We start from the raw sequence: 14,115 nt of genomic DNA, 5'->3' as shown, positions 1-14,115 counted from the left end.
TGGACAGTCATTTGTCTGAAATGGTGTAGGGTTTTCTGCCTGAGCAGGGGGTTGGACTAGATGACCTCCAAGGTCCCTTCCAACTTTATTATTATTATTATAAACCTAACCAAAGAGTTTGGCAGTCCTGGCCTATACACGTGGTCCTCAAGTTACAACAGTTCATTTAGCGACTGTTCGAGGCTACAACCACACTGAAAGAAGTGACTTATGACTGTTTTTCACACTTACGACTATCTGAAGCAACCCCACAGTCACATGATCAAAATTCGGTCGCTTGGCAACTGGGCATGTATTTATGGCGGTCGCAGTGTCTTGGGATCATGTGATCCCCTTTTGTGACCTTCGGATAAGCAAAATCAATGGGGGAGCCAGATTCATGGAACGGCTATGTTATTAACAACTGTGGGAAGAACCGTCGTAAAATGGGGCAAAACTCACTTAACTATCTCGCTTAGCAACAAAAACTTTGGGATCAATTGTGGTCATAAAATGAGGACTATCTGCATTGTCCAAGAGAGTGACATTCCAGGGCCAGTTGGCAGACCCCAGCTTCCCGTTCCTGCCCTTTGCAAAGTCTTCCCATTTGAATCCGTGTATTTTTTTTCTCAAACAGCCAACGGGCCTGGAAAGGGCTCCGTTGCTTTAGGGTTAAATTAACAATGGAGACATTGCATGCCTTTTTTTCCAAGGCCGCTTTGTCAAGCTAGCACATAAAGGCTCCCTGGTTCTTACCCTTGCACCGCCCCCAACTCCCCCCCCACGCAGAGACAGCCTTGCCACTGTCTGCATTGCTGAGCAACGCAGTTTGCCAAAAGACAACATCTGTCTGAACAGGGTGACGGTCCCAAGAGGCGCCAGAGACAGAACTGTGGGTGCTAGAAGTCAGGGCTTTGTGTTGGTAGAACAAGCCTGGTTCAAAAACAAACCAGGTTTAAAAGTCACCCCGCTTACAGGTCACTTCTGAAAAGTTTTTAGCCCTGCAGATCAAAATAACTGGTCTATTTGTCTGAAGCTGTGAGAATCCGTACCCCTCTTACATTTCTGCAAACACGAAAGCTTTACAACATTCTCACGTGAGGTGGGCCAGAAGAGTTGAGCTATTGTGTAAATCCTCATTATGAGACATTGCAGGAAGTTGGTTTGCGAGCATCTTTTTTATTTAAAGCTTTCCGGAGCTGCAGCTCACTTCCCCAGATTTGCAGTGTGTTAAACTGAACTGGAGCTCACAAAAGTTTCTACCTTTGAATACAATTTCTTCGTCAGGAAAAGAGCAAGCAGCCTCCTCATTCTTCCGTAGCCCTAACCCTTTGCCAAAACAAAAGTTTCATTGTGCTCGTTAATTCTGTGTTTCTGACTGTAATTTTGTGTCTCATCTGCTGGTCTGGTGACCGAATAAAAATTAATTTGATTTCTTTGCTCTTTATGTTCTTCTATTTTTTCTCATGCTTTTCCAGGCACTCTACATTCCATTAATACGATTTCAAAAATGTGAATTCTTTTACTTACAATGGCTTGTTTTCTGTTAGTCCCCTTTAGCATTTTCACAAAGAACTCAAAGCATGCTGCTGATCATGATGAAACCCTAGTTCTGATCACAATGGGAGAGGCTTCCCACATTTTTTTAGACTTTTCTGCTGAAAAGTTGTGCAAGGGCCACTTCAGACTGCTTTGTTGTTATGTTCAACGCATGTGCATAACTGTTCCCTACTCACTGTCAGAAACTAAATGCCAATTTTGGGGTTTGTTTTTTTTTCACAGGAAGTTTCACTCCATCTGTATTCCTTAATTTTTTGCACTTATTGCATAAATTGCCTACATTCAGCATTTTCCCTTGAAACAGAAGGGTGGGGCCTGACCTCAAATCCCCTGACTTTTTCTCCTTTGCCAATCTATTAACTGTTTCTGGATTTTGCAGCGCAAGGAAGCCAGTCTCTATCTATTCTCCTTGCCTTGAAAATCATGTCACTTAAGATTTTTTTTGAGGCAGATTGAGACATAACTGTTGCATCAAAACTGCAATATTTAAAGGACCTTTGCATCCATATGGTCACAGCACAGGATTGCTGTCCAAACTGACAGAGGAACATGACCACAGAAACTTCATCCCATTAAGATAACTTTCCCAGCCCTAAGGATAACCTTTATTAGTGCTGGCAGCTTAATGGCAGATGCTATTATAAGTATATAATTTACAAAATTATAGAATGAGTATCTTTATTCCTGGGAGATCTCCAGAATTACTAAAAGATTATTCTGAGGCTAAGATACCCGTTAGTATATTCCATAAGCAGATACAAATGATACAAAAAATAATAATAAACAAACAGAACTTAAAAGCTAAGCACAACAAAATTCCAAGACATTACCTTATTTTTTGAAAAATAGTAAGCTAACCAGCAGCTTATAAATTGTAAACACACGCTGTATATTTGTGGCATTGATTTTAGATATTGGACTAGGATTGGGGAGACCTAAGACAAAGTCTGTTATCTCCCCCAAAATCCTACTTATGAGTCTGGCCTTCTCACACGGCAGCCTAATTTTCAGACTTACTGCTGTGAGGATAAAATGGGATAAAACGCTGTGTATGCCACCTTAAACCCCTGACCAAAACGCGAGATTTGAGTCCAACAAATAAACGGCTAAATATTTTGCACTACTTTAGAATAAAACACCGCATTCAGTTGGTCTCGGCAGATTTAAAAAGTCTAACCAGCATCCAATCTGCTTGCTAGAGGGATGGGAGGCCACTAAGGAATGCCAGGCCTGCCCGCTAGATTTGGAAATGAACAAAACTACTTCCCTTTCCAGGATTTGAGTCTTTGTGAATGGAATGGGCAACAACTCAATGAAACAAGATCATAATGGCTGTTCTATAAACCAGGGGTAGTCAACCTTGGCTCTTTTATGACTCGTGGACTTCAATTCCCAGAATTCCTGAGCCAGCTTAGCTGGCTCAGGAATTCTGGGAGTTGAAGTCCACGAGTCATAAAAGAGCCAAGGTTGACTACCCCTGCTATAAACGGATGTCAAAGGGATTCAGGAGGAGCCACCCAGCATCTGTGAAAGACCCTCTTTCAACTGAACTGTAAGTCATTCGCAAGGAAGCAAACCAACACAAGGCAAAAAGATGGGGTGTGGAGCCAGAGAGGGGAGAGGCCGGGGAAAACATTTCTGGCTGAAAAACAAGCAGCAATTCAACCCTAAACCTGAACCCCGGGTCCAGACTTTCCCTCCTACAGACAACACTTTTTGCAACTCTTTTGCAAAGCAAGCCCAAGACGGGAGCTTTGAACAGGCAAAGATGATTTCGTAGGGCTGAACATGAAGCGGTGCCCCTTAAGCAGCACTGGTTGCAACACCCCAGGTTGCAACACCCCCCCCAGGGACAGATACAGAGAGAGAGCCCGGGATGGGCTGGACTCCCACTCCCATCATCCTGGGCCACGTTTCCCCACCCCCCACCCCCCAAGGGCGCCTGTTTGCAAAGGGAGGGAAACCCACCACACCCAGCAACCGAGGAGGCGAAGCGGGGCTCCCCCCAAAGCAACTCTGGCAAGGCTCCTCTGGGGCTTCCCGTGGGGGGGGGGAATCCCGTGGGGGGGTGTCCCTCCGGGGGGAGAGGGGGAGGAGGGCGACTTTCTCCCAGGCTTGCCACACTTGGTTGCAACTTGGAGGGGGGGGGTTCGTTATCATCTGTAGGGGAGGCGCCGCAAGGCCCCGGCCGGGAATGATGGGAGCTGTAGCCCTCCCCGGCACAGGTCCCGGGAGAGCAGCCCAGGGCGGTTTTCCTCGCCCGGGAAAACTTTCCCGGGCTGCAGGAGCGAAGAGGGAGGGGAGCGAGCGGGGTGGGGGACCTCGGGGGGGGGCTCCCACCTTTTGCAAAGCCCGGCGGAGCGCGATCCCTCCCCTTCCCCCCCCCACTCCACAGACACGCGTGGGTCGCCCGGTGGGCACCGCGGGCACTCACGGCGTTGCCGGTGAAAATGTCCTCCCCGTCCAAATCGCTGTCCGCTTGGGGGTCGCCAGGACTCGCCTCGGCCGCCTCCGCCTCCCCCGGGAAGGGCGGGGGCAGCCGGTCCACCGGGGAGCCTCCGGACGCCATCTCGCCGCCCAGGCAGCCACTTCCGGCTCCCCTCTCGCTGCCCGGCCGGAAGCCGCAACAGGTGATTTATGGCCGAGGGGGCGGGGCCAGGCGGGGAGGCGGGGAAAAGCGACCCGGATGCCCAATCCGGACCGGCGGCAGGACCTCGGGGAGGAGCGAAGGGCGTGGCCGCCCTGCTGCTCTTGGCGGTGCCTTTAAGAGATGTAAGTGCATGTTCGTGTGTATATATAAGCTATATGGCTCCTAATGTAAATGCATGCAACACAGAGGTGCCTATAGAATAATACAAAGCATATAGGTAATAGATTTGCATATTGTACATGTAAAATGTATCATTCGTAATTTAAATGTATGCCACGCAGTGTGTATAAGGTAAAAACGATATAATAGATGTAATGTGTATATTGTATATAAAATATATCATTCGTCCTGTAAGTGTAGGGTGTATGGTATTAAGATACAATGTAAATGATTATATACTGCTCACAAAAATAAAGGGAACGCAAACCCCTTCAGTTCCATGGTAAAATGTTCCCTTTATTTTTGTGAGCAGTATATATAATGTGTATACTATCATTCAAGGGAGATGGGAGGCAATATAAAGTCAATACATAAATATATAGTGTATATTTGATGGAATATCTTACAGTAGGTAACATTATAGGCAGAATAAAAAGCTGCCTTGGAGTTCAGCACATCAATACTCCTGGTTTTGAATAAATGCAATTCTTTATGGGGCGGAATTAAAGTCTCCTTATCGAAGGCGGCTTGTTATTTTATGTACTTTATATATTATTTTACTTTTAAAAATTCAGAGGAAGGTAAAAACTAAAACACACTAATTTAAAGTAAGAAAAAGAAACCAAAGAGAAAGCTGAAAGTGCAATAAAAATAGAAAAGAAAAAAGACATAAAGAAGTGGATTCTGAGCTTGTAACAGCAGTTACAAGTACAATTATAAATTTACTTCTTATTCTATGGTTACAAGTCTTCTTTCTATAATCTATCCTATCTAATCATCAAAACCATAAGTCATAAGTTCATTTTCTTCTGTTTTGGGTAAAAAGCCCATATGGGGTTTCCAGTTAGCCATAAACATAGATATTGATTTTTTTCTGATCAAAGAAGCCAATTTAGCCATCAAGGCTTGGTATTTATTTATTTATTGCATTCGTGTCACATTTTTCCTGCTGGAAGCTTAAATGAGATCTTCCACTCGTCCGCACCATAGCTACCTCTTAAAGAAGACTGGAGACATGTTATGTTTTGCGCACGTGTGTGTATAGAAGTATTCGTGGAACATTATTCTTAAGAGAGATGTTTCTCTAGAAAAAAAAAGTAACTGGAACTCGTCCAAAGACAATTTTGTGGTTTGAAGATGCACTGAGCAGAAGTAGAAACAAACCAGAAATTCCTCTAGTAGTGATTGCACCTTGCTTTTGAGAAGCCGGAAATGAGAGGAACCACACAGACTGATGAGGAAGGCTACACCTTCATTATTTTGAGCAACAGAAGGAGCGGTAGCCTGCTTTTGAAAAGTTGGGGATCACCTCTAAGTAGTTTGGCATGGTTTGAGGTAGTTTTAAGTCTTAAATTTTGTAGATGCCAATGATATTTACAAGTTACTTTTCTACAAGTTTGCTTTTCTACTTGAGCATCCCATTAATTATCAATGTTTGCTTGATAATTCTAATAAGCAAGTTCTTTCCTTCTTCCTCCTCCTCCTCCCCACTCCTCCTCCATCTCTTAATAGTTTCCCATGTTTTCCAGTTGAACAGAACAGAATAACAGAATCGGAAGGGGCCTTGGAGGTCTTCTAGACCAACCCTCTGCTCAAAGAGCAGACCTTACACTGTTCCAGACAAGCAGCAGTTCCACAAGTTCTGAAGGCAAGTCATTCCACTCATTAATTGTTCTGTTTGGAAATGTCTCCTTAGTTCTAGGTTGCTTCTCTCCTTGATTAGTTTCCATCTGTTGCTTCGTGTCCTGCCTTCAGGTGCTTTGGAGAATAGCTTGACTCCCTCTTCTTTGGGGCAGCCCCTGAGATATTGGAACACTGCTATCATGTCCCCCAATTCCAGCAACTGTTCCTTATATGGTTTCTATACACGGAACTTTAGGCTTTCTGATCAACTTCCATACACATGCTTCCTCCACTGTAACCTGTACAGAAAACATTATCCTGCCTTTCTCCATCTACGTCCAGACCATCTTAATCTGCACTTGTGTTTCATCCTGAGTTGTGAGTTGTTCCCTGCATCTCCATCAGACAGCATCGTTCTTGAGAGGGTTGTACAAGGAGTTCCCCAGGACACACTGTACGCATTATTAGGAAAACATCTAGCTTGTTAGCTTGCTTGCTTGCTTTTAATAATGTCTGTTATCTTTAAGCTGTATAGCAAAGTGGTGGAAAATATGTGCTCAGATTTGCATCTTGGTTTCACTTAAAATGTTTCATTTCCTTCACAGGCACCAGATTAATTATGTACAGACAGCATTGGCTTGGCTATTCCTGCCCTGTACTTCTGCTTTTGACACAGTTTTGTGTTGCACTCCATTGCACTTAAAAGCTGGCAGGGAGGTAGATTTTAGCCCGGACAATTTAAGAGTAAGAAAATAGCCTTAAAAGGGGCAGAAGCCCAATTGGTGGAAATTCTCTCATTTTTACTAGCAAACAGATTTGCCATTTCATTTCAGTGTATTCTTTGTAGCAATAATAAAAGCCAGGTTCAGGCGAGACCTGTTGACTTCTTAAAACACTTAGTCTTGTGCACAGCTACATTTCTAGCCGGTGGACATTTACAACAGACTGCAATCTGTGCTGACCTCTGTCCTTTCAGCATAGGAACAAAGTGCAAATTCTTCCTTTGATGCTTGGATAGATTATTATTCAAAGACAAAATTAAGGCAGTGAAGTTGACAGCACCCCAATATGCAGAAAAGAGCAAATGAGAAGTTATGCTTTCCTCTATTCAGTACGAACAGCTGCAACCGGAAATTAAAGGGTGGGGTGGTAGATCTAAACTGGCTCCACTTTTTGGCTGATAAGATTATAGAAGCCTCTGCAGTGATTCAGCCGAGCAGTTGCAACATCAGGCAAAGCTGAAGGAAAAACCAAATTATAATGCAACTAACTCTTTCAATGACTAAAGAGCTACCGGAATGATTATGCAATTTCCCTGTTAGGCTAGGGCAGGGGTCCCCAACCCCCGGTCTGGGGACCAGTACTGATCCGCACAAACCAGTAAAGCCCCATCCGCGGGATACAGGCAGCACACAAAACCATGCGCTCTCCGGTCCGTGGAAAAAACTCTCTCCACGGAACTGGTCCCCGGTGCCCAAAAGCTTGGGGTCCTCTGGGCTAGGGGGAAAAACCGCTCTCATTAGGGCAATGTTTCTCAATCTCGGCCCCTTTAAGATGCATGGACTTCTGACTCCCGGAATTCCCTAGCCAGCCATGCTACATTTATATGCATTTCCCCATGCTGGCTAGGGAATTCTGGGAGCTGAAGTCCATGCATCGTAAAGTGGCTGAGATTGAGAAATACCGCATTAGAGACACAAGGAATCCAAGATAGCTGAATGTGCAATTTCTTCAGCAGTACAGTTTTCAGATTTATTACACTTAAAAAAGATCTTCCAGCAAGGATGGTCATGATTTTGCACACTAGACAGGGAACTGGGGCCTCCTTACCCAAATCCTTTCCGCCCTCCCAACCGTTCTAAACTTTTTGAATTTACTGCTTTGACAAAGTCTATTCTGTATGATCTAGCTGGAGGGGCCACCTGCACAATTGCAGGGTGTCTGACCTCTACATATTGACTTTGGGTTTTGGCTGTTGACATATATACCAATGACCAGACATATATACCGATGACCTTTGCAGTGACCTTTGAAATCTTGAAGGACATGAGGCCAAGGTATTTTGGAGTGCAATTTCTCTTAGATCTTAAGAGTCACAATGAAGCTTTTCTGGATGTCTCAAATGTTGGATGGGCTCAGCTGATGGGAAGAAGCAGAGGGATCTGCAGGATATGATTAAACAAGTCCATAGGGCAGCTAGATAGTGTGACTGAATCTGTAGTTTTTGTGTGCATCCACGCATAGAAAATGAAGAGTTCAGTTGTACCTTCCTGGACACCAACTTGACTTTTTTTGACCATACCTTGCAGACTCCCCTGGGGAGAAGACAATGTCTGCTACTGGTTGTATCTGTAGGAGAAGGAATGGCAGAACCTGGGGGTGGGGTGAAAAGAGGGATCAGCCTAGAATCCCTACATGGCCACAAGCAAACCAATTCTAGCACCCTTTGAGTGCTATTGAGCTTTATCTAACTTTAACCAGATGCTGTCCATTAGTTGAGAAGATTCCTGTGCATAGCCACAAGTAGCAATAAAGCAGTTTAACTAGACCTTCACATGTGGACCTGGTCTTTCATGTCTGACAGTATCTCTCTTGGAATTTTTGAGAGCTGAAGTATCCACCTTTCTGGAGGCAATAAGCGTGTTCAAACTATCTTGGACAAGATCAAGCCTAGTTGCCCAACCGCAACCTCCCTCCCCCCCATGTCAAGATACCAGACAGGTTTTGAGTTGCTTTTAATATATTGTAAGTGCTGAACATACAGAAGACAATAAATAATAAAGTCCTCTCTCCCCATCAGAGTTTCCCAAATGCTCACTGTACAGGCCAGCCTATGTCTGCTTACTCAGGCTGAGCATGTTGGTGTGGCGTGCGCTCTAGTGCCAGCACTAGATATTTACAATTGGCACAGAGTATTACAAAAACAAACAAACAAAAACACACAAAAACCCCAAACCAAAAAAAACCCAACCAAAAACAAAAACAAAATCTGTGTTAAATTAAGGATCCAGTTCTGGAATAACTTCCTATACATCTGTAATAGCATCTGGCTGCTTGAGTCACTGGTTCAAATCCTCATGGGCAGGACCAGCAAAGTTCCAAGTCTTGTAGCTGCTCATGAAGGCGTCTTCTGTAAAACAAAGGCAAGTCTGAGATTCCACCAGAATTTCTGCAACTCTGCAATCTCATCTGTTAGTCACTCCCTCACCGCATTATTTGCAATCGATCAATTGATTGATCAATCAGAATAGAGCTGGAAGGGACCTTGGAGGTCTTCTAGTCCAACCCCCTGCTCAAGCAGGGGACCCTATCCCATTTCAGACAAGTGACTGTCCAGTTTCTTCCTAAAGCCTCCAGTGATGGAGCACCCACAATTTCTGAAGGCAAGCTGTTCCACTGGTTGATTGTCCTCACTGTTAGGAAGTTTCTCCTTAATTCCAGGTTGCTTCACTCCTTGATTAGTTTCCATCCATTGTTTCTTTTCTTGCCTTCTGGTGCTTTGGAAAATAAGTTGACCCCCCCCCTCCTCTTTGTGGCAGCCTCTCAAATATTGGAATACTGCTATCATGTCCCCCCCACCCCAGTCCTTTTCTCTAGACTAGCCAAACAAAAAATAAGGGTTACCAAGTTACAGCAGTTATTTCATAATTATCCTTGCCTAGAAATATTGTCAAAGATGTTCACGGGAAACTGCTTCTGTGCGGTTCCTAGAAAACTATGGTTCCATGAGTCAAAAAAGGGGTTTTTTTTAGACAGGCAGCTCACAATTGCTGGTCAGTCAACATTACACACTTTCTAGCAATGGAGAAGTGAACTCTAAGCAAAGCAGCTTAAAGGTATCATGTTCTACTGTTTCTTTTGGCAGAGCACTATCAAAACTACATCTCCTGAAATCCTGTTATTCAGTAATTAAGCACCTTCTTCCTTGGCTGGGCAGAAGGACACCTACGGTTATCTCAAACAAAACAGGTTTGAGTCTATAATCTCACACTGATGGCTGTTTTCTTTTCTTGGTGCCTTTGATTTGGTGTCCACTCCTGATGTCTGCCTGGACAAGTCCCTGCAGTTTGCTTGGTGTGTTTTTTCAAAAGTGGTTTTACCCTTCCAGTGCTAGGCTGCATTAACAGAGGGATAGAATCAAGATCACGTGAAGTATTAATACCACTTTACAATGGCTTGGTAAGGCCACACTTGGAATACTGCATCCAGTTTTGGTCACCACGATGTAAAAAAGATGCTGAGACTCTAGAAAGAGTACAGAGAAGAGCAACAAAGATGATTAGGGGACTGGAGGCTAAAACATATAAGGAACTGTTGCTGGAACTGGGTATGTCTAGTTTAATGAAGAGAAGGACGAGGGTTGACAGGATAGCAGTCTTCCAGTATCTCAGGGGCTGCCACAAAGAAGATGGAGTCAAGCTATTCTCCAAGGCGCCTGAAGGCAGGACGAGAAGCAACGGATGGAAACTGATCAAGGAGAGAAGCAACCTAGAACTAAGGAGAAACTTCCTGATAGTTAGAACAATTAACCAATGGAACAACCTGCCTCCAGAAGTGGTGAATGCTCCAACACTGGAAGTTTTTAAGAAGAGACTGGACAGCCGTTTGTCTGAAATGGTGTAGGGTTCCTGCCTGGGCAGGGGATTGGACTCGATGACCTCCAAGGTCCCTTCCAACTTTATTATTATTTATTATTATTATTATTATTATTATTATTATTATTATTATTATTATTATTATTATTATTATTATTATTATAATATTACCCAGCTATGCACCTAAGAGGGGACTAGAACTTAAAAGTCTCTTGGCTTCTAGCCTACACTACAACCAAACTGGCTATCACCACCAGCCCCATTTCTACAAAACTCTGGGATTGTCCATCTTAATCTTCAAGAGTTATTCAATGGGCAGGCAAGATCAAAGCACCAGTAGCCACAGTGTCTGGTCCGCATGTAGAAACATTCGTTTTCAATCCAGGGCAGGGCCAAGGAAGATGTCTTCTTGGAATGTTGCTCCTATTATAAGGATTTCTGGTCCAGCAAGCTGTAAAAGATCTCCCCGCGTTGCTGGTAAGGAGGACTAAGTTTAGAAAATTTCTGAACGTCAAATGAAAGGGAAGATTAAGATAGGCATCATAGAAAGGTAAGCAGTCCTCTTTCCCATGACCATGGTCAAGAGCAGGGGTGAGGAACCTTGGCTCTTTTTATGACTTGTGGACTTCAACTCCCAGAATTCCTGAGCCAGCCAGGAGTTGAAGTCCACAAGTCATAAAAGAGCCAAGGTTCCCCACCCCTGGTCAAGGGCCTCCTTCCCCAATTTCTAAAAGAGCAATGAGTTCACATGTCCCCTGTTATGAAAGAGGTGAAGATGTGGACCTGTTGGACCTCCAGATGTTATTGAACTACCAGGCCTAGAATCCACCACTCTTGGCTATACTTGCTAAGAATGCTGGGAGTTGTAGTTCAGCAAGACCTGGAGGTTACATGGCCGATCAAAGAGCAGAGAGAGCTGAAAGGAGGCATGCAATTACCAGAGAAGTCCCTCACATCTTGTCAAGTGACTGGCCTATAAAGACTCTACAGCTTTCATCTAGAGTTGCCCTGCCATACATGTCGAACCCTTGCAGATATACTTGCCTTCACACAATACATTCCCTTAACCATGGATAATCCTCAGTCCATCTGGACATCCAAGCGGTTCACAATGTCTTTGTCCACGTAGCGACAGAAGAGGAAGAGAAGGTTGCTGGGAAGGTGAAGGGGTTCCACCATGGAAGTTTTGGGAACTTGAGACAGCTCTCTTGCAACAAGAAGCACCAAGTCCACCCTGTGAAGAATGGCACAGAGCAACAGTAGGCAACCCAGCACTGCTCACGCCCACCAGACTAGGATCGTTCTGCTCACCAGATGATTCCTCACCATTTTTCCAAGTCTTTAGTATCAGGCTTTGGGGATGAATCCGAAGAGAGCCACCTCTCACCGTGGCTCAAGAGCAGGTACAGCAGCGAGATGGCAAACTTGGGGAAGGAGGGTGAGAAGATTAGGAACCCACTAAGAAAACACTTGGACTCAACTTAGTCACCATCAAGACGGGAAGAATTGAATTACATACAACCTAGATCAGTGGTGGCGAACCTATGGCACGCGTGCCAGAGGTGGCACTCGGAGCCCTCTCTGTTGGCACGCGCACCACCACCGCCAGCAGCAGGTCCATCAGGCTGCCACCGCCGCAGGAGCCCCACCCAGCGCAAAGGAGGCGAAGCGGCCGACTAGCAAGCTCGAGTAGAGGTGGTAGAGCAGAGCTCACCAACCATTGTTGAACTGGAACAAAAGGGAGGGGGAAGCAGTTTGCACTGCAAATGGGGTGGGGCTAGTGTGATACTCACTAGTCCCGCCCCGTTCTTGCGTGATGCAGCGCCTTGTATCTGCACCCTGCGGTGCGGCATTGGCCGTTTTTGTGCCTTGCAGCACGGTGGCCCATTTTTGCGCCCCCAGTTTTTGCGTGCCAGAGGCGGCACTCAGAGGCACCTCCCTGTCCCCCCTCCCCAAGGGCACCACAATGCTGATGCAGCCCTGGCACTTTGCGATAAATAAATGGGTTTTGGGTTGCGGTTTGGGCACTCAGTCTCTAAAAGGTTCGCCATCACTGACCTAGATGTACTTGCTAAGAAAAATCCTTCACATCTGAGTCTGGTATGGATTTGTACACTCCCATACCTTATTGCTGAAGACCAAAGCGAGGGACTGTTTGACAGAATCGGGCTGCAGCTGGGTGAGTTCCTGGAGGACATCCATCAACTCTGTAAATGTCAACTGCCCAATGGTGTCACAGAGAGGAGTGTAGAGGACAGAGAGGGTCTGCCAGAGTCAAAAGGACATGCAGGAAGAAGCGCAAAGTGACAAAACATTAGATCAAACTCGAGTCTTCCACTCTGGGAGAGATTATTGCATCCACAGGCCAGAAATACTGTGGAATCCAATCAACCATTGTATATAAGCTGGCTTCACCCATGGGACTAAACCACCTTGTTGCTTGTTTTGGCCCAGCATCCTAAATGGATCACCCTTGTGACGTGGTAAGTCAGGTTTATCACTTCATATGTTTAGTGTAGTTAGCCAGATGTAGTTTATTCAAGAAATCATGGCTAAACCAACTATGGTGCATATATGCAACCCCCTTTTTTTAGCAATATCGACAGACCGAACCACAGAACCAATTCCGATTGTAAGCCACCCCACGAAATAAGCTTGGGACATCAACTCAAACTCAAAGTTCATCGATTTTGTCCAATTGTTTTCTGAAGACCTTGGCCCAGAAGAAGTCAAGTTGTTCTGTCAGGTGGTTCTTAGAAATGCACAACACTTGCCTTGCATGCAAAAAATCCCACCCCCTGTGCAAGGATCTCCAAATATCTGGATAATGGCCAAAGGAGAACTAGGGCGAGAAGATACCTCCTCCAACAGGTCCTTCTTGATGAGCACTGCTAGGTGTTGCACAATATTGACAAGGGTCATCTTGGCTCTCTCCAGGGACAGATGTGGTAGCAGACGGGCCACCAACCGCTTCCCTTTTCCTACCAGCAGAAGCTGTAGAAACTCCTCTTTCACCTCTCTGGAAAAAAAGAAACACCCAAGAAAATCAAAGCAAAGGCGCTGCGAGGAAGGAGAAAACCACACTCCAGAGAGCTCAATATCATAGCTACAGAAAAGTCCTGGAATTTCCAGAAATTATCCAGAATCACTCTTGATAAGAGTGATAACACCCAGAATTCCCAGCCAACATGGTAGAGCGTGGCCTTCTCAAATTTGAAAGCAGGTGGTCATGTAGTGGGGAGGATGTGAACAACAGTTCCAGGTGATGTGGAAAATGTTAGGTTAGAAGACATTTCCCTTCGGCAGGAAAGCAGAAAGACGAAGAGAGAGAACTGCTGATACGTTAAGAGAGAGAAATACAATAAAGAGAAAATATATTTAATTATTCATATAATTACGGCAGCCAGGATTGTGTTTGCACAAAATTGGAAAGCACTGAAAGCCCCCCCAGAGGGAGAGGTGATTGGGAAAATACTGGAATGTGCAGAAATGAATAGACTAACAATGACGATTAAAGATAAGACAGAGTCAGACTACTATGAAATCTGG

At 44.9% G+C, this 14,115-nt stretch overlaps 2 protein-coding genes across 2 annotated transcripts in view; both read right to left on the bottom strand.

Moving 5' to 3' along the window:
- Positions 1-4,108, bottom strand: part of SNX1 (sorting nexin 1) — a 30,600-nt gene extending 26,492 nt beyond the window's left edge. Inside the window, exon 1 of the mRNA XM_015818441.1 lies at positions 3,974-4,108. Coding sequence (XP_015673927.1) covers positions 3,974-4,108 — 135 coding nt within the window. The remainder of the gene's footprint in view (positions 1-3,973) is intronic.
- A 7,538-nt stretch (positions 4,109-11,646) lies between these two features.
- Positions 11,647-14,115, bottom strand: part of PATL2 (PAT1 homolog 2) — a 7,368-nt gene continuing 4,899 nt past the window's right edge. The window contains exons 6-9 of the mRNA XM_029284588.1: positions 13,426-13,585; positions 12,691-12,831; positions 11,893-11,990; positions 11,647-11,800 (exon numbers count right to left, since the gene is read on the bottom strand). Of these exons, the coding sequence (XP_029140421.1) occupies positions 11,647-11,800; positions 11,893-11,990; positions 12,691-12,831; positions 13,426-13,585 (553 nt within the window). The remainder of the gene's footprint in view (positions 11,801-11,892; positions 11,991-12,690; positions 12,832-13,425; positions 13,586-14,115) is intronic.

Source organism: Protobothrops mucrosquamatus, unplaced genomic scaffold (assembly GCF_001527695.2).
Source record: "Protobothrops mucrosquamatus isolate PMUCROS unplaced genomic scaffold, P.Mucros_1.0 scaffold741, whole genome shotgun sequence".
In the NCBI taxonomy this organism is placed as follows: Eukaryota; Metazoa; Chordata; class Lepidosauria; order Squamata; family Viperidae; genus Protobothrops; species Protobothrops mucrosquamatus.
The sequence above is the reverse complement of the archived record's forward strand: the minus strand, read 5'-3'. Positions and strand labels throughout refer to the sequence as shown.